The sequence below is a fragment of the Ipomoea nil genome, unplaced genomic scaffold, assembly GCF_001879475.1.
Source record: "Ipomoea nil cultivar Tokyo-kokei standard unplaced genomic scaffold, Asagao_1.1 scaffold1416, whole genome shotgun sequence".
Classification (NCBI taxonomy): Eukaryota; Viridiplantae; Streptophyta; class Magnoliopsida; order Solanales; family Convolvulaceae; genus Ipomoea; species Ipomoea nil.
In genome coordinates, this window is record NW_017617844.1 from 1,431,714 (window position 1) to 1,452,629 (window position 20,916).

A 20,916-nucleotide genomic window follows, 5' to 3' on the forward strand; every position below is an offset into this window, starting at 1 on the left:
AGGAGAACTTGATTTAACTTGGGTAGCCCTGGAACGTTTAGAGTGGCTATCCCTGTGATTCGCCTTTGACTCCATCTCTAAACGTGACTTTTCCTTTACTGTCTTTTATATTGTGTAAGAAGGCTGAATTGCGTGAGGTCATGTGAGGTGAGCAACCATTGTCAAAATACCATCTTTCCTCTCGGTTTGGGCTTGTGGAATGAAATGAGACGTGACACACAAAATCACTTTTCTTCACCCATACTTGTTTTATGAATGGTGTGATGTCTTTTTGAGTAAATTTGTCAATCCTCTGATCTTTGTAGAAGTAGAAGCACTCAGGTCTTGTATGTCCTCGCACCCTGCAATAATGGAAAATGGGGTTATAGAGTCTATACTTTGATTTTAACCACTGTGTATAATTAAATTTTCTCCTCGCAGTGCTTGATTCAGGAACTTCTGGGTTAGGTCCTGATGTTGGGCTAGATTCTCTATTTGTAGTGCTGGACTCGGGAACATTTGGGCTTCACCCTGGGGCAGGTCCTGGAGCTGGGTCAGTAGCCGATGCCTTCACAAATACCGTTGTAGTTTTGTCCTTTCTTCCTGCGAAACCCAGACCATATTTTGTGGACGTTGTCCTTCCTGAATCCAAGATTTGATCTAGAGTTGATGTGTTGTCCATCATCTTGATTCTTCGTTTGAGAGTGTCTAACTCCCGTTTGAGGCCTTCTTCACGCTTGAGACCATCTTGGATACATACATCTTTGTCAGCAATTTGGTTCAGATACACTTTCTTTGCATTTTCTAGATTACTAAGCTGACTAGACAAAGATCTATTAATTTTTTCAAGAGCTTCACATCTAGCATACAACTTTTTATATTCTTCTTCAAATGAAGGAGTAGGTAGGTCATAATCATCTGCAGATGAGTATTCTCCAGTTTCAGAATTTTTTTCTGCTTCTTGATCTTCATCCATGGTGGCAATTGCTTTAAATGCCACAAAATTTCCAGAAAGTTCTTCTGGATCATATCCAGGATGCTTCGCCACAGGTTCATCATCATCACTCCACGTTAACGTTGTTGCCATAGACTTCTTGCCTCGCACGTATGTTGCGCATTCTGCTTGGATATGACCATACCCTTCACACTCATAGCATCTAATACCCTTTCCACCAGACTTGTCCCTGGACTAGGTGTTGTGTGACGACGACGTTCTGGAGTTTGACGAATTGGGTTTTTGACTGTTGCGAGGCATGATGGGTCCTGAACTCCTTTGACTTTGAGATTTGCCACCCCTCGTGTTCTACATGTGTTTAACCTGTTTCAACAATTTTGAGAACCCTTTGGTTAGAAAGACTACTGGATCATCACTTACCTTGCCTGGATCAGATCCAGCCTCTGTATCTTCGGCTGTAAAAGCCACAACTTTTCCTTTTGCAGGGTGGCTGGACAAAATTTCCATCTCATAAGTCTGCAAGCTACCCATTAGTTGGTGAACGGTTTTATTCTCCCAACCGCCATGCTCTTGAATGGCCGTGACCTTCATCCTGAACCGCGGAGAAAGAGAACTTAAAATCTTTTTGATAAGTCTAGATTGATCGAATGGTTCTCCTAGGACAATCACACGATTTGCCAGTTCTTGAACACGGGCATGAAATTCAACAATTGATTCGTCCTCTTTCATTTTCAGATCTTCAAAGTCTGACTGAATCATCTATAGTTTGGATTGCTTGACTGATTTAGTCCCTTCATAAGTGGTTTCCAAAATCTCTCATGCGTCTTTTGCAGAATCACCACTTGCAATAAGAGTAAACTGACTTTCATGCATTAAGAAATAGATAAGATCTAAGGCTTTATTGTTGTAGTTTGCAGATGTCATCTCAACATCTGTCCATTCTGTTTCTGGTTTGAGAACTGGAGGGGCTCCTGTAATGGCTCCATCTTTGGTAGGAAGAGTCCACCTAGTGAGGACAACCCTCCAGATCATCCCCCATGAGCTCGTAGGTGCATTTTGGTGCGAACCTTCCAGTACGTATAGTTGCCACCTATTAATTCAAGAGGTGCTCTATGTCGTTCCATTATGCAAAACTCAATGCACAGTGAGCTAAAGAAGATTGACCAGAAAAGTAGAATTAAGAACAAAAACCGAGATCTTGAGTTCAAGAAACATGAGTAAGCCAGATCGGTCAAACTAATATTTTAAGTCCCCAGGCTCTGATACCAATTGAAAAAGCTCGTGGATCTTGAATGCAAGAGATATCCTAAAGGTTTCTACTAAATTTTAAATCAATTAACAAACTGGACCAATGCCAGACACTAAGCCAGAATTAAATTCGAATCCTAGTGTGGACAAGGTGGACACGGTTCTATGTTCATAATTATAAAGTTATATATTCATAATTTTTGAATTCTATACTCACAATTACTGAACTATATGTTCATAATTATAAAGCTATATATTCATAATTTTTGAACTTCATATTCACAATTACTGAATCTCTATATTCATAATTACATAACTATATATATGTTCATAATTATATTCACAACTCTATGTTCATAATTATAGAACTATATATTCATAATTTTTGAACTATATATTCATAATTATGAACAGTTTTGAAATCATGTCCACCTTACAAGGTGGACACGGTTCCACAACATAATTTGCCAACTGTGAAAATATTGACTCTTTATACTTCAGTAAGTTAAGAAAGTATGTATGAACTGATACTATAATGTAACTACAACTCAAACACTAAAAATAATGACACTTATAAATAGAAATTCATTATTTTTTTTTAGTTTTTTATTTTTATTTTTTAAAAAAAGTTAACAAACCAAAAATATAATTCTCCTAAACCGATAATACAATACAAATCAAGAAGTTAGTCATGATGCCATCCCGTGTCCCTTTCTACACGCCAGCAATTTATTATTCCATCCGTTAGAAGTTAGTCAATTAAATATTGGGTGATCCACTATTCCATTATTCCATTCTCTATCCTTATTCTTCCTTTTGTTCACCCCCAATCACCATAACTTACCTTATAAAAACCACCTCAGAAGACAGAAAAATCACACAAAAATCTTCAACCAATTCCCACTCTCTTTCAGCTTGTTTTGCTGTAATGGAAACACTGTTCTCCTCCTCCATGGATGAGCTGAGGAAGATGAATGTATCAACCATAGTATACTCAGTTTCTGCAATGCTTAGCATTTACATTGCACATTGGATTTACAGATGGAGGAATCCTAAGTGCAATGGTGTCTTGCCACCTGGCTCCATGGGCTTGCCTTTCCTAGGAGAAACCCTTCAGCTCATCATCCCCAGCCACTCTCTAGCCCTCCCTCCATTCATCAGCACAAGAATTAAGCGGTAACTACGAGACCTGTCATCAGTGTTAGGATCAAGTGCTTACCACTACGCCAAAAGCTATAGCTAGTAGCGAAGGCGCAACTTTATTTCTTTATACACCGCCATCACATTTTCGAGAGACAGGACGTTGAACTTGGCTCTTCACGGTCCCCGTGACCTGACTTTAATACTACTTGTTACGATTAAGCCTTTATCACTATGCCAAAAGCTATAACTAGTTGTAAAGTCGCAACTTTATTTCCTTATAAACCGCAATCACATTTTCGAGAAGCAAGCCGCTGGGATTGACCTTCACTGGCCTCCGCTCACAACTACTAGCCACCAATTGATGGACTTGGCCTTTTACCGGCCTCTGCCCAACAATCAGCTCAGGAATAAGAGGAAACTAATGTTTTGTTTTTTGTTGTATTCTTGATTGCAGATATGGATCGATTTTCAAAACGAATGTGGCTGGCAGGCCTGTGATCATATCAGCAGATGCGGATTTCAACAGCTTCATCCTGAAACAAGATGGGAAGCTGGTGGAGACATGGTCCATGGACACATTTGCTCAGGTGTTTGATCAGGAAATGCAGTCTTCCAAGAAGTACACTAGGCATCTGGCTTTGAACCATTTCGGGGTGGAAGCCCTCAGGGAAAAACTCCTCCCTCAGATTGAAACTTTCATCAACCATACCCTCCACAAATGGTCTGCCCAAGACTCAGTTGAAGTGAAAAGTGCAGCCATCACTGTAAGTCTACAATCCATAATCCTCAGGGAAGTTTTAATTTACTTTGCAGTAATGGATTTCGGGTTATGGCAGGCAACGGTTGATTTTGCTGCAAAGCAAATATTCAGTGGGGATCTTGAGAATGCAGCATTCAGTATCAGTGACATGTTCAGGGACCTGGTGGAAGGCCTAATGTCTTTCCCAATCAACCTCCCAGGAACTGCCCATCATAACTGCTTGCAGGTAATTAATACCTTCAAATCCTGCACAAAACACTTCCGTGTGTTACTTATTTAAATTTGAGGGAATTACTCATAAATGAATAAAACATCACCAGATTCATAAGAAAGTGCGCGGGGCGATGAGGGACGTGGTGAAGAAGAGGTTAGAGACACCAGAAAGACCGCAAGAAGATGTGCTGGATCATATGATCAGAGACATGGAAACCCACAAATTCTTGTCAGAGGATTTCATAGTTCAGTTGATGTTTGGTTTGCTGTTTGTCACATCTGATTCAATCTCAACCACACTGGCATTAGCCTTCAAGTTGCTGGCAGAACATCCTAATGTCCTGGAGGAACTAACCGTCAGTACTAGGTTTCCCTGAATTCATTATCACCACACATCTTACATTGTTTTTTATCAAAAACATAACCAAACTGAACTCAATTCCAGGCTGAGCATGACACAATCCTGAAGAACAGAGAGAATCCAGATGCCCCTCTTTCTTGGAATGAGTATAAATCCATGACATTTACATTGCAGGTTTGTCTTTACCTGACTTTGATATCACTTGTCAAATCAGGCGCTTAACACGACAAAAGTCATATTTTCTTATACCACCACATTTTCGAGCCTTTCAGGCCTCCGCCCAACAATTCCCTGACCACTTGGTACTGGGTTTGGCCCTTTATCGGCCTCTGCCCAACAATTCCCTAACTACTTGGTGCTGGGTTTGACCCTTCGTAGGCCTCCGCCCAACAATTTCCTAACCACTGGTGCTGGGTTTGGCCCTTCGTAGGCCTCCGCCCAACAATTTCCTGACCACTTGGTGTTGGGTTTGGCCCTTCGTAGGCATCTGCCCAACAATTTCCAATCGTTATGCTATGGACCCGTGTCCAGCATGCATGCTGGACACGGGTAACAGTGCCGTTAGGCACTGTTATCTTTTTTTTTTTTTTTTTTTTTTTTTCTTTTTTTTTTTAAATTTAAGACCGCTTTGTTATAGGAGTATATGTTCATAATTTTATTACTATATGTTAATAACTGTACATTCATAACTTCATAACTGTACGTTCATAACTCTATAACTGTACATTCATAACTCCATAACTGTACATTCATAACTTCATAATTGTACATTCATAATTTTCGAAGTTCTATGTTCACAATTTTAGAGCTATATGTTCATAATTTTATCACTATATGTTCATAACTGTAAGTTCATAATGTCAGAGCTCTTTGTTCATAATTCGATCAATAACTGTACATTCATAAAATTCCATAACTGTAGATTCATAACTCCATAACTGTACATTCATAACTCTATAACTGTACATTCATAATCTTCGAAGCTCTATATTCACAATTTTAAAGCTTCATGGTCATAATTTTATCACTATATGTTCATAATTGTAAGTTCATAATGTTAGAGCTCTGTGTTCATAATTTCATAATTACATAATTGTACATTCATAACGGCATAACTGTACATTCATAATCCAAAAAAAAAAAAAAAAAAAGTAACGCCGTTAACGGCAAAACACACGCGGATTTTTTTGTTTTAACTAAATGACGCGTTTTTTTTGAAAAACGACGTCATTTTGGGCCCGTGTCCACAATGAATTGTGGACACGGGTCCAGGGCATAATTTGCCAACAATTTCTTGACCATCTGGTGTTGAGTTTGGCTCTTCATCAGCGTCCGCCCAACAATTTCCTAACCACTTGGTGCTGGGTTTGGCCAATATGAATAGTAGATAAACAAATATCGTTATATATTCTTTGAATGAAAAATTTTCTAAAATAATGAAATTTACATATTATGTTTTTTAGTTTTACTATTTGCCAAATCTTTTTTGACAACTCTAATCTACAACTTTTTTTGTAAGTACTAATATCTAGTTCTAGAGTTACTTTTTTTTTCTCTTCGGTAATTCTTTCTATTTGATTTTTGATTGTACTTGTTCTATCAGTCATATCTTATCGGCCTCCGCCCAAGAATTCTCTGACCACTTGGTGTTGGGTTTAGTTCTTCATTAAACTCCGCCGAACAGTCCTGAATAAGTACCCCCAAAAAATGCAGCATTTTACTTATTGATCTAACAATTATATTGTACAATTCAGGTTATAAATGAAGTCCTGAGGTTAGGGAATGTTGCTCCTGGATTTTTTCGTCGCGCTATTAAGGATATTCCTGTCAATGGTACGATGACCAAACAACATTTTCCACTTACTTTCAAGCTTTCTAAATCGAGAAGAGTTTGAACTTTGAGAACAATGCTATCCCTTTTCAGGATATACTATTCCATCAGGTTGGGTTATTATGATTGCCACAGCTGCGCTTCATCTAAACTCTCATCAGTTTGAGGATCCACTCGCATTCAATCCATGGCGCTGGCAGGTACATATATTATATTTGTGTCAATAATACTGGGTACAACTATTTATATCATATTTAGTTATCTAATATTATCAGTATCAGAGCAGATTAGCACAGTAAAATCCCTAAAACTAATTATAACAAATCAGAAATTTATATTTTTTACTTTCATATGTATAGCCAACTCTGATTTTATTTTTGTTTTATTCTTTAATAGAAAATCCAACAAAATAGTGCAAATAAGCATTTCATGCCATTTGGATCTGGAATGAAGCAATGTGCTGGTGCAGAATACAGTAGGGTGATTTTAGCCACATTTCTGCACGTTTTGATAACGAATTACAAGTAAGTCCAAAATAGACGTGACAAATGAGTCACCTGGGTTAAGTTTATTAGGTCAGGTCAAGTTAAGTAGCCCGCAATACAGGCGGGACGAATTTGATTTTCGAGGCCCGCCAAAGAGGCGGGCTTTGGCAACACAAGGTGACCCCTTTATAAACCAGCAAATTGACTGCCTTTAAAGCCCGCCTTGCCAAGGGGCAGACGTTATGCCGTGTAACTGTGTTCACCATTCATGGTAAACACGATTCTAACGATATTAGTATACCGTTATCTCTTCTTTTTTTTTTTTTTTTTATAATTAATTGCGTGACTTTTCTTCTTTATTTTCACATTTTGCGGTTTCACTTTAATTTGAGGTGAACAAAGATTTCGGACATTCATAAATTATGAATTCATGCCTGCACATTCACTTTGGAACCATGCCTACACATTCCCGTCCGAAATCACGGACATTCATAAATTATGAATCCATGCCTGCACATTCACTTTGGAACCATGCCTACACATTCACTTTGGAACCATGAGATTATGAATTTTCTGTTATAAGATTATGAATTTTCTGTTATGAGATTATGAATTTTCAGTTGTGAGATTATGAATTTTCTGTTATGCGATTATGAATTTTCTGTTATGAGATTATGAACTTTCATAAAATTCATAATTTCGGACATTCATAAATTATGAATTCATGCCTGCACATTCACTTTGGAACCATGCCTACATATTCCCGTCCGAAATCACGGACATTCATAAATTATGAATCCATGCCTGCACATTCACTTTGGAACCATGCCTACACATTCACTTTGGAACCATGAGATTATGAATTTTCTGTTATAAGATTATGAATTTTCTGTTATGAGATTATGAATTTTCAGTTGTGAGATTATGAATTTTCTGTTATGCGATTATGAATTTTCTGTTATGAGATTATGAACTTTCATAAAATTCATAATCTCATAATAGAAAATTCATAATTTGATCAAACGCGCGCCGTTAACTCCACATCCGCAATTTTTTTTTTGGCCTAAAAACGACGTCGTTTTGCCTTGTGTTCACCATTCTCGGTGAACACGATTCCATGGCATAATTTGCGGCCAAGGGGGGCAAATTATATCGTGGACCGCGGTGCATTATTGATTATTCATCGCGCATCAAAACGATGTAGTTTTATTTAATAAAAAAAAAAAAAAAACAGAATCCGTTTCGAGCCATTTCGCAAAAAAATAACTCTGTTCTTCAGTTTCATTTTGTATACACTGCAGTTTCAGTTTAACACAACTACAGTTCCATTTCGATATAACTACAGTTTCATTCAATATTTATACACTCAAATATGTGAAAATGTTATTTAATTTTATTTTATATACACTATAGTTTTATTAAAACACAACTACATGTTCGATATAATTACATATTCATTGTACAATATAGACTCAAATATGTGAAATGTTATTCAGTTTCATTTTATATATACTGCAGTTTCATTTCACCACAACTACAGTATCATTTTGATATAACTGCAGTTTCATTTGATAATATAAAAATAATACGTGAGGCAATGTCGATTTAGATACACTGTAGTGTCACTCCGTTAACACTAACAGCGCTCCGTTTCTTTACTTAAAGAAACGGCATCGTTTTGATGCGCGGTGCATAATCGATTATGCACCGCGGTCCACGATATAACGACGGGCCAAGGGGCAATCATTATTGCATGGACCATGGTCCACACAATTGTGTAGACCATAAATAAAAAGTACATTTTTAATATACTAAGGGTACATTATTTTATATAATGTACGTTCAGTACAAAAATAATGTACTTTTAATATATTAAAAATATACCTGATATTCATAATCCACACAATTGTGTGGATCATGGTCCATGCAATAATTTGCCGCCAAGGGGAGTTTTGGCAAGTCCAACTCACTTTGATGGTTTTAGATATGATATTTATAAGTTTGAACTCTAAATTTGAGAATTCTTTACCGCTCATGTTTTGGAGACTTGAGATCAATTACATGGAGTGTTTCAACTGACGTAGAGACCTCTAAATGCTTGTATATTAGTGCTCACTACAAGTCCAAATCCATACATGCTCTTTTAGTTAGACCCTTCATAGCCAATTGGACCCGTGTCCAGCATGACAGTGTCGTTAGTGGCACCGTTATCTTTCACTTTTTTTTTTTTTTTTTTTTTTTTTTTTTTTTTTTTAATTTCAGACTGCTTCGTTATTAGAGTATATGTTCATAATTTTATCACTATATGTTCATAATTGTAAATTCATAATGTCATAGCGCTGTGTTCATAATTCCATAACTGTACATTCATACTTCCATAACTGTACATTCATAATTCAATAACTGTAAATTCATAATTTTTGAAGCTCTATGTTTACAATTTTAGAGCCCTATGTTTACAATTTTAGAGCTCTATGTTCATAATTTCATCACTATATGTTCATATTGTAAGTTTATAATGTCAGAGCTCTGTGCTCATAATTTCATAACTGTACATTCATAATTTCATAACTGTACATTCATAATTCTATAACTGTACATTCATAATTCTATAAATGTACATTCATAATTCTCTAACTGTACATTCATAATTTCATAACTGTACATTCATAATTTTCGAAGCTCTATGTTCACAATTTTAGAACTCTATGTTCATAATTTTATCATTATATGTTCATAATTGTAAGTAAATAATGTCAGAGTTCTGTGTTCATAATTCCATAACTAACATTCATAATTCCATAACTGTACATTTATAATGCCACAAACGAGTAACGCCGTTAACGGCGAGACAAAATCATTTTTTTTTTTTTTTTTTGTAAATAGAATGTCACATTTTCCCTGACGTCGTTTTGAACTCGTGTCCACATTGCATTGTGGACACAGCATAATTTGCGGCACTTTGTTGGACCAACTAGTCCATGGCCCAATTACTATACATATATAATAAGTTTTTTTTTTTTAAATGAAGAAAATCTAATTATATCATTATACCACAAATATTAATTCTTTATATTATGGGATTTTGGCAGATGGAAGATGGTGAAGGGAGGGAAAATTGTCCGAGCCCCTATCATAAGATTCCCAGATGGATTTCACTTCAAGATCTCAATGAAGATCTAACAACTTCCGATTAATTTTTCTCGATATCAATGTACATCAATATCGAGATTATTAAATAGAATAAATATAATATACATACATATATATATATATATATATATATATATATATATATTGTAATTTTTTTCTACCTACAAAGTCATTGTTATTATTATTAAGTAAACTAGTATTGTACCCGTGCGATGCACGGATATGACTTATGTTAAGTAATGTTACTTAAATATTAACATATATAATAAATTGTAAATAACAACATTCTTAATAATAAAACAAAAATAATATACTGATGTTTTCAATGACTTCACATTGGGATAAACGTACACACTTTTATTTGTAAATTGTATTTGTTTAATTATTGTAAACTAATTAAACAGTTATTTTATTTACATTAGAAGGTTTGGGCATTTATATCTCTAACATATTGAAATTAAACCATCGCAATACAAAAAATCAAATCAATCAATTTAACTAAAAAAAAAAAAAAAACATTCACCAATGTTACTTAAATATATTTACATTAGAAGGTCTAGGCATTTATATCTGTAACATATTGAAATTAAACCATCACAATGCAAAAAATCAAATCAATCAATTTAACTAAAAAAAAAAAAAAACATTCACCAATGTTACTTAAATATTAACATTAACATATATTTACAAAGCACAAAGAGTCAAAAACACCTCCAAGGCTCGAATTCACAACCTCCCATATGTGAGTCCAACCTAAGTGTCATCTGTACACAAGGTGCTTATCATAAATTGTAAATATTAACATACTTAATAATAAAATAAAAACAATATACTGATAGATGTTTATATTCATTATTTATCTATTTATTTATATTTAGTATTTAATTACATATATTAAAAAATAAGATGGCTCTTTGTAATATAAAAAGATATTGTTGCGATTCGTAGTTGGTGTACATTATGATTTATTTGCATCCTCCATCTTTACTAATGAATTTTTCCATTATACTCAATTACTCTATTTGCTCCCGTAAATAAATTACCGATTCTTGATTTCCATTTTTTTTTTGAAATGATGTAGGAGAATTATAATTATATATATATATATATATATATATATATATATATATATATATATATACAAGTTTATGGAATTAGAATAAAAGATACTATCCATGAACCTTCTACAAATATAATAAATATTAATATTTTGTTCAATACTTTCACATGAGAATTTACGACATATATCTCACAACACATGAAACATGTAGGGAAAAAACTGTCATTGCCAAATATCAATAAACGCTTGCAAAATAAAGAGTTCATAGTACAACTAAGATCCAGTTATATACACAACTAGTAAATTTCTCGTACGATGCACGGTCATTAAATATGGTCTGTTTATAATTCAAGATTAACCTATAATAGTAATTGTAATAATAAAAAAAATGAAAGAAATTATAAATAAATTAGTAAATAACAAATAGTTTTAAGAAATTATTTTATTAAATGACAAATAGTTTAAGAAATTACATGCTCTTGCTCGTTGCTCTTCCACGTAATTCAGGAACCTCATAAGTTTAGTTCTGACCAAATGCACTCGGAACCTCAATATGATTTCGCAGAGTTTGTTACTACAGAATGTTTCGTTTATGTGTACAGTGCTGAATTAGTGCACTATTTATACTATATTTTTGAGTGTTCATATCTTGATATCTATATTCTGTGTATGCATTAAGCATTAATGATTCGTTATTAATATCCTTAGGAGGATGAACAGCTTTCCAGCTTATTTTAAAAGTGAGACTGTGGGTATTCTACAATTATTGTTATTTTAAGATTCTAAGATGTTTATTTAAACTAGTAATTGTCATATGCGATGCACGGACTATTATTAATTTAACAAATTTACCAATTAAATTTTTGACATTCTCTAAATTAGCAAAGAAAGTAATGACTATGGAAACATAAAAACTTACCTGAGTTCTTCAGCTCCCAGAAATATTCATCTTCTCTAGATCGCACGGTATAAAGCTCCATAAGAGATTTAAGCTCCCAAAAATATTCTTCTCCCTATTCTAGGCACAACCATCCTCCCAATTGCAGCCACGACCAAAACATAATTATAGTATTGGTTTGGATGATGGCTTATTTATAGTGTTGAAGTAGGTGTAAATGTTCATGTAAATATTGATTCTAAATTTTAAATTGATCTCCAATAAAAAAAAAAAAAAAAAAAAAAAAACGAAGCCTCGGAAAATGTTCTGATGATGTTGCCGAGGCCGGGGCGATTCTTATTGGTCTTAAAGTGGCCTAGGGTATGAACTTTACCAAGGTGGCTATTCAAAGTGACTCGCCCAATGTTGTCAAATGGATCAATGATCTGCTTTTTGTCGCCAATCGTGGAGGAACTCTCAACAACCTCATTTTTGAATGCAAGTCTTGGTTGAAGAAGGATTGGAGCGCCAACTCCTATCACATTTTGAGAGAACAAAATCAAGTAGCGAATTGGCTTGCAAATAACTCTCGTTTTCATCCCGATTTGGCCTTGTTTTATTTTTGCATGAACGCCGAACTTGAAGCGTGTGTTCACAGGGATTCTATATATTGAGGTTCCTTTTGCCTGCGGTGATTGAGTTTTGCCTTTTTCCCTCGGGGCTTCGTCATTCCTTCTTTGTAAAAAAAAAAAAAAAAAAAAAAAATCTCCAATCAAAAATTCATTTGTAATTCAAAACATGTGGTTATTGAAATTTGCAAGAATATTTTGTTTATTGCAGTAAATGTGAACACAATTAATGCATTCATACTTTGCTAATATCATTTGTAGATAGTAAATGCTTATATATTAGAAACATAATATAATTATTGCAATGTTAATTCTCAATTATGGATATGATCAACAATTATAACCAACATGGTTGGTGTGGTGGTTCAGCACCTCGTCCCTTAAGCGTGAGGTGAGGAGTTTCATTCCCACCCATGTGAATGGAGGTCTCCTATTGCTTAGTGCCCTGACTATTGGGAAGGGGATTAGTCTTCTGGCTAGAGGGATACCTTGGGCAACCAAAAAAAATGGATCAATAATTATTCCTCTCCACTAATCTCTTTTTACTTATTATTTACTTTGATTTTCTTTTCATCTTTATTTATGATGATTATGAAGTTCCTAAACTCTTGATATTTCATAACTCCCAAATGTACTAAATGGCGGGAAAGATTTTTCCTACTTCATTTTGCTTTAATATATATAGAGATAGAGATTCTGATCTAGTGTACCAAATTAGAGTTTTAGTATTAAGAAATTATTATTATTTACACTGATGAACAGGTGCGGGGGAAGTATTCATCAATAAATAATAATCAATTGTATTTTTGTTGTATTGAAAATAGATAAGCAATTGGCATGAAAAACTCAACAGGCGTATTAAATATATAAGATAATGCTATTATATTGAAAATGGAAAATGGATGAAAATATTTAAAACTGAACACATTAAATATTTAAATGTCGATTACATACCATTACATACTCTCAGTTTTTTGCTTGGGAATGAACACGCACGTGCCAAATTTTTGTGGTCATTTGAATTTCAACCACTTCAATATTCATAAATTTGACATTTAATATTCTCATACAAATCTTTGTAGGCGGGAAAAATTAATCTGTTTCATTTTGTTTTAATTGTAAAGAGCTGTGTGCGTGTGAGATGTTGTGGCTATTTTATTTTATAGTAATAGTAATAGTAAGAGTAAGGATAGAGATAATAATAATAATAATTGTAATAATAACTGCTCATTAAAATAACAATTATAATAATAATTGCTTACAAAACCATTCGCTATATTATAATTAAGACAAAGCAAATCTACAACTTCTTCATTGCATGATGTTGCCATCTATGCTACCACCCGTAACCCAATTGCACATGACACACTACTAATAAAAAAGAAGAATACAAGTACTGAAGATGAAATGATGACAATGCTACACAAAGGAGAATTAAGAAGATGTAGAGATATTCAAACCAAAAGTAATATTTATTTATGAGAAAATGACACTTTTTTTCCCTGAATTATATGTTAATAGCACATTTTCCCCCTCAATTATTCATGTAAGCACATTAGCCCCCTCAATTATTCTAAAAGTGGTTGTTTTCCCCCCTGATATATTAAATTGACACTTCTACCCTTAAAGTAAACATTTTATTTATTTTTTATCTCCAACAAATTATTGCTTATACGTAGGGGTGACCACGATTCAATTCGAACTGAACCGGACACTATAGCAATCGAATTGAAAGTTTCCGGTTATGATTCAAATCCGGAACCCAATATTTAGATTTCAATTTATTAAAATTATGAATCGAAAACACTAGATCCTGAACCGTGAACCGACAATTCTGGATCTGATTTGCGACTTTGAACCGTCTTTATTTTAAAATTTTATTTTTTATTTTAAAATAGTCTAAATTCAACAATAAATGTATTTTATTTTATTTTTTCAGTTCGGAACATGAACCACCCGTTGTTCCGGTTTGCGATTTTAATAAACTCTAAATATCAGGTTTTGATTCTAAATTGTAATTAGAATATTTCGTTTGGTTGCTATAGTGTCTATTCGATTTGAACCAAATCGTGGCCATAATTTGTTAGAGAAGAAAAATAAATGAAATATTTATTTTAAGGGTAGATATGTCCGTTTAACATTTCAGGGAGGAAAACAGCCACTTGAGTATTTCTGGAAGGAAAAGTGCTATAAGTATATAACTCACGGGGAAAAAGTATCATTTTCCCTTTATTTATTTTATCGTTTTTAAATAAAGTATTTATACTAGCATTATTACAAAGTTGCAAACATTTATTTTTGTGAAAATTATAATGAATATCTCCTATGAAAATTTATATAGTAGGGATGTAACTTTTAAATATATTAACGCAATAACAAGAGTTTTTACTCTGTGATAAGTCCCAGCCAGAATTCAATAGGAGTAGTTACTCTACGTAATACTCCAAACAAAATGAAATTAAAATAATCAAGGTAAAATAAAAAATACACAAGATATTTTTTATCGCAGTTGGAGAACACTTCCAACTCTGCGGGGCCACGCCCAAAACTTTCCACTAAAGATCAACCAACGTTTTGTTTGTTGGAATTTTTAGCTAAAAATGGCATTTTGAGTGATTATTTTGTGGTACAAATATATGTGGGTCCACTTCCAATTTGGGTCGGGTCAAAGTGGATTCGGGTTCTTCGTAGTGAGACGAAGAATTTGATATAATGTACGCTCAAAATGGGTAATAGGTGAATGAGAAATTGATTCTCAAAGTGAACCTATTTGAGAGAAGTCGACAACTTAAACCTATTGTTTAGTGGCTAATTAAAATTAGCACTAATCTTGGTGCTAATTACTTAGCATTCACGAAGGAATGCTTGTAATTTAGCATTGGAAAAGGTTAAGTTGCAACATGGTAATTAAGCTTTTGAAAGCTTGATTAGTGAATTGGGAAAATGAACTTTCGTGCTATGCTTTGTGCATTGACGAAAGTTGTGCATGAATTGAGCTTAAGCTTTGGATTCCAAAGTAGCTCGTTTCGTGCTGTGGATTCGGTGTGCACGAATCAAATGTTATATGCATTGATTCGTGCTGCACCGTTTCGGTGCTTGCGGACCACTCGGGTGTGGTTTCAGGTCCCAATTTGTTAAACCTTCGGGTTTATACGGACTTCTCGGTCACGCAGATATTTTGAAACGGGTCGTTATGGTCGGTACGAATTAATCGTGTATTAAGTTCGTGACCGTTGATATTATTTCGATAATAAGTATGACCGTTTCAAACGTTTTAATTCAATTTTTAAATTGGATTAATGGTGGTTTATGTGCCATGAATATGTTATTTATTCATATTTCCCCTACAAATAGCTATGGTGGTGGCAGAATGTTTATACACAACATTCAAGATTGAAACTCTCAAAACCTTTGCATTTTCTCTCTACTCTCATCTCATGTTTTGAAAAGAAATTATGCCAACATCTTCCATAAAACATCGGAGTGCTCAACTTGTGTTCTAGTTCGCCGGACTTTGGGTTGGAGTGCTCGAACGCCAAAGTCGTAGTCCGTTTTATCCTGGGAGACTGACGCCACAACGATCCTAGCACCCTCGGGAGGTGGCAAATCAGTTTTAAGGAGAGTGTGTGTACACACGACTCGGGCTTCCTCTGCTTCTTCTTTCTTCTCGTTGGGTTAAAACCTCAGGTTTGAAACCCGTCTCTTGTTTATTTTTTGTTCTTGGTTTCGGACCAAGTGGTGGGATTAATCTTGGATAGATTAAATCCTTGTACTAGTTTTGTACTAGTTGTGGTGGGATTAATTTCGTGGAAATTAAGTCCTGTGTACTAGTTTCGTACTAGTTGTGGTGGGATTATTTTGATAAAATAAATCCCTATTTGGTTAATATATATATATATATATATATATATATATATACACACACACGTTGTATATATATGTAATTTTGATTTCGTACCAAAATTGGTTGGAATTAATTTTCTATAAATTAAATTCCATTTTTTGGGACAAATATATATTTTATATATATATATTTTGTGTATCGATTTAGTCACCAATATCCAACAATCTTAAAACTGATTATTTCTTGGTGATTAAATTGATGGATTCCACGAGTGGTGGAACCGTGAATGTTGCTCGTGATGCACATTCAAATGGTCGGATCGGCAACGTAGTTGCACATTCCAAAACCCCGGTGAACTTTGGTTCGGAGACCGGTGGTGGCATCAAAGGGTATATCCCTATGATGAAGGTATGTGGGACGGTACCTTGTGGATTGGTCGAAAGACCATGGAGATTCAAAGAAGTTGAATTTTGAATGGTGGCAACTTAAAGTGTTGTTCAACCTAGTGATTCTCGGCATGTCATGGTTCTTGATCGAGATGGTTCCTAGTTGAAAGGAACATGAGTCTAATGCTCAAACCGTTAGCATGGTAATGATTTGGAAATATTTGATTTTTCCTATGCCTAAACTATGTTTTTAATGGCTTGTGTGACTCGTTGTGGGAATCTTTGGACCTGAAGTATAAGAGTGATGACGCTAAGGCAAAAGTGTTTGTCGTTAGCCGATTACTTGAATACAAGATGGTAGATTCCGGGATCGTCCTAAGTCAAGTTGACGAAGGAATGATCGTGAGTGAAGCCTTTCAAGTGGAATCTGGTATCCATTTGTTGCCTTTGGGCAGAAAAGACTTCAAGAAGCAATTCCACGGAAAATGCTTGAATGGCTTAACGGCCATAGTGGTATGTAACAAACGTGTTGCATGGTTGAAATCTCGTAAAGGACTTCGGTTCTAGATTTAAAGTATAGTCAATTTGTCAAAATTGGGATGTCTATATAATCGTGAGCGTCAAAGCTCAAGTGTATTGAATATTTTAAATAATATTCTTAATACGATTATAGAAGCTTGATTCAACTAGTTGGAAAATTTGGTTTATATAATCTTGTTAATTGTGTGAAAATTAACTTGATTAAAGATACCAAATTGTACTAGTATGAAATTAATTTGTGACAAATGACGGAAGTGTTGGGACAACAAAATAAATCTTGAACCACCTAACTTGCGAGTAATGGTGTAATGATTTATAAAGTTGTCACTATTGTGGATTAAGACAAGGTTTTGTCTAAGTTTTAGAATAAAGGCAAGGGTTAATTACTAATCGGGCTGTAAGCTCGGTGTAATAACCGTAATTAATAAAATATTATTAATTGGTCTTGCTTGGTTGACTCTTCGTGTTTGTGGCACGGTAGACAAGGTCATGGTAATTTTGAATCTATACATAGATTAGTTAGCATGGACCACATTCCAAATTTTATGATAAGCACAAATATGATGTTTGTGATGTGGCAAAACCACCGAGAAGTGAAGCGCACATCTCGGGTCTGAGAATGCTAGAAGCACCTCAAAGCCATGTGACCGAGAAGTAAACGTATCTTCTGGTCATAGGCGAGTTATCGAGAAGTGGAGGTACGTAACCTTCGGGTGACACCTTGGATGTATTTCTCGGAGTATTAACGATAGCACTCGGTAGTGCTAACTGAGTTTTGCTTGAGGGCAAAAACGATGTTGTTGATAAATTTATTCTTTATAAGAATAAAGTGGAAAACCAACTTAATCGTGGAATTAAGGCGGTTAGAAACGATCGATGTAGTGAATATGAAACACCTATTGGTGATTTCTGCGCAAGCATTGGTATCGTACTCGAGCGTACGGCACGGTGTTCACCTCAATCGAACGTTGTTGCCGAACATAAATATCAAGACGTTGATAAGTTCGGGTTTACCTCAAAGTGTGTGGGGTCAGACAAGACTTTGGACAAGTAAGTACCTTTTAAATAAGGTTACCCGCATGAAACTCGATAAGGCTTCTTATGGGTTATGGGTACGTAGGAAGCTTTCCTACTAATACCTGAAATGTGGGGGTGTCTTGCCAAAGGCGTTCTTTGGTTCTTAGTACACGAGTCCTATGTTCTGGACGTACATAAGAACACGATAAATTGAATCAAGAAATTCATCACTCTTTGAGAATGTATTTCTGCGAAGGTTCAATGAAGGAACCTAGCACGTTGAAATGAACGTTCGACGTAGCTGTGGTTGGAGGGTATGAAAGAGAACCCGAGCTCAAAGTTAGACGTAGCAAGAGAGCTAGGATCGAAAAATCCTTTGGTCCAGATTTTCTAACGTACATGTTAGAATGTGATACGCATATTCTAACTTGTTTACTAGAAAATGAACCGAATTTTCTGACATGTTTGTTAGAAAACGAGCCTCAAACGTATGTAGAAGCTGTGATTTCTACGGAAGGACCAATGTGGAAAGAGGTTATAAAGAGTGAAGTGGATTCTATCCTACAGAATCACACTTGGGAACTGGTTGATCTTCCTCCGGGTAGTAAGCCCTTGGGATCCAAGTGGGTCTTTAGACGGAAGTTGAAACCTGATGGTTCCATTGAGAAGTATAAGGCTAGACTTGTAATTAAGGGTTACAGGCAACGCAAGGGCCTTGATTACTTCGACACATATTCTCTTGTGATGAGAATGAAATCCATTAGAATGATACTTGCCATAGCTGCTTAGCGAGACTTGGAAGTTCATCAAATGGATGTGGAAAATCACTTTCTTAATAGACATGGAACGACCTGAGGGTTTTGTGGTTCCGCGCTATAGAAAGAAAGTGTGTGATTGGTGAAATCGTTGTATGGTTTAAAACAATTGCCTAAGCATTGGCACGTGAAGTTTGATCATGCAATGATAACCAACGACTTTAGTATAAACGAAAGTGAAAAGTGTGTCTACGTAATGGATACGATAGACGGTGATATCATTATTTGTTTATACATGATAAACTCATCGTGGGTAGTAACGATCAAAGGATCAATTCTACCAGGAACATGTTAAATTTGAGATTTGACATGAGAGGTGTGAGTTTGGTAGATTTAATCTTCGAGATTAAAATCGTGAGAAGACCGTACGGTCTCGTGTTAAGCCAATCTCATTGTGTTGATTGAATCCTTGCAAAGGATGATAATCAAGTGGCTTGGACACCGTTAGATACTAACGTACAACTAGCCAATAATCACGGAGATTGTATTTCTCACGGAGAATACATCCAGATTATTGGTAGTTTAATTGTATCAAATGGGTGGTACTACGCCGGATATTGCCTTGCGGTTAACAAACTCGGTTGACATACGAGTAACCCTAGTGATACGCACTAGAAGGCAATAGTGGAAGTTATGAGATAGTTAAGGTATGCTTGTGACTTTGGACTGCACTACGTGGGATATCTAGCTGTATTTGGAAAGTATAGCACGTTAAAAAGATATCAAAGGACGCTAAGTCCATTGAAGGCTACGTGTTTACGTAGGCCAGTGCAGTTGGTTGTATGGAAACTCTCGAAACGATTTGTGATAGCTAAGATCCATGACGGGATCAAAGCTGAGAGCCTTACACTCGTGTCGCGAGCGAGTAGGCCAAATGGCTATGCCATTTTTCGGGAATGTTCCTAGAGATAAACTCGTACCTCCAATTTGTGTGCGTTGTGGTAGTCAAGCCAAAATTGGTTAAGTACAGAGTTAGATGTGGAATGGTAAGTCTAGACTTATAAGTCGTAGACATAATACCATTAAACAATTTCTCACAACATGGGTTATCTCTATTGACTACGTGATGTCAAAAGATAACGTAGCGGCCGCTAACTCGCTAACCCGAGGGTAAGCAAATGGTTGTGGAGAAATTGGCACGAGGAATGGGTTTGAAGCCCTTGGAATAAAAAGTTCTATAGTGGACACCCAACCTAGCTGGCACCTAGGTTCAATGGGACAACTAAATTATGGAACGAAGCGTGTCACTGTGGGGGTCCCAGACTCCCTACCATTCCTCGTTAGAACAGTGACTCCCGCACGAGGCTAGCATGTTGATGCTTTAATGATTCGAATGTCGGTTGACATGTGTGAGTATGCGGGATACTCGATAAAGAATCACCCTATGTTAGAGAGAAGTGGGGTCGCTTCAAAGGAGAATTGATGGGCTCAATTCTTTAGAAACTCTCGCAGAACCAGGAAGGTGACCCATGACCAAAACGGGCACACCCATGAGAACAGAACAAAGGTTGGAAGGTTCCTGTGTGGGATATGTCATCGTCTACACAAACGGCAGTTGGTTCAAAGACATCAAGTTCTACCATACAGCCAGTAGAGTAAACATTTCTTCACAAGGCAAGG

At 35.5% G+C, this 20,916-nt stretch overlaps 1 protein-coding gene across 1 annotated transcript; it reads left to right on the forward strand.

Annotated features, from left to right (window-relative positions):
- Positions 1–3,088: 3,088 nt before the first annotated feature.
- On the forward strand, positions 3,089–10,195 carry LOC109187003 (cytochrome P450 87A3-like). The gene is made up of 9 exons (XM_019337166.1): positions 3,089–3,358; positions 3,780–4,089; positions 4,162–4,311; positions 4,406–4,654; positions 4,744–4,833; positions 6,414–6,492; positions 6,584–6,690; positions 6,887–7,014; positions 10,068–10,195. The coding sequence occupies exons 1-9, from the start codon at positions 3,111–3,113 to the stop codon at positions 10,156–10,158; spliced, it is 1,452 nt and encodes a 483-aa protein (XP_019192711.1). The 5' UTR covers positions 3,089–3,110; the 3' UTR covers positions 10,159–10,195.
- Positions 10,196–20,916: the final 10,721 nt, after the last annotated feature.

Coding starts and splice junctions, on each gene's coding strand:
- LOC109187003 (XM_019337166.1), top strand. CDS start 3,111: ATGGAAACACTGTTCTCCTCCTCCATGGATGAGCTGAGGAAGATGAAT. Junction 3,359..3,779: donor ATCAGCACAAGAATTAAGCG/GTAACTACGAGA, acceptor TCTTGATTGCAG/ATATGGATCGATTTTCAAAA. Junction 6,691..6,886: donor TCAATCCATGGCGCTGGCAG/GTACATATATTA, acceptor ATTCTTTAATAG/AAAATCCAACAAAATAGTGC.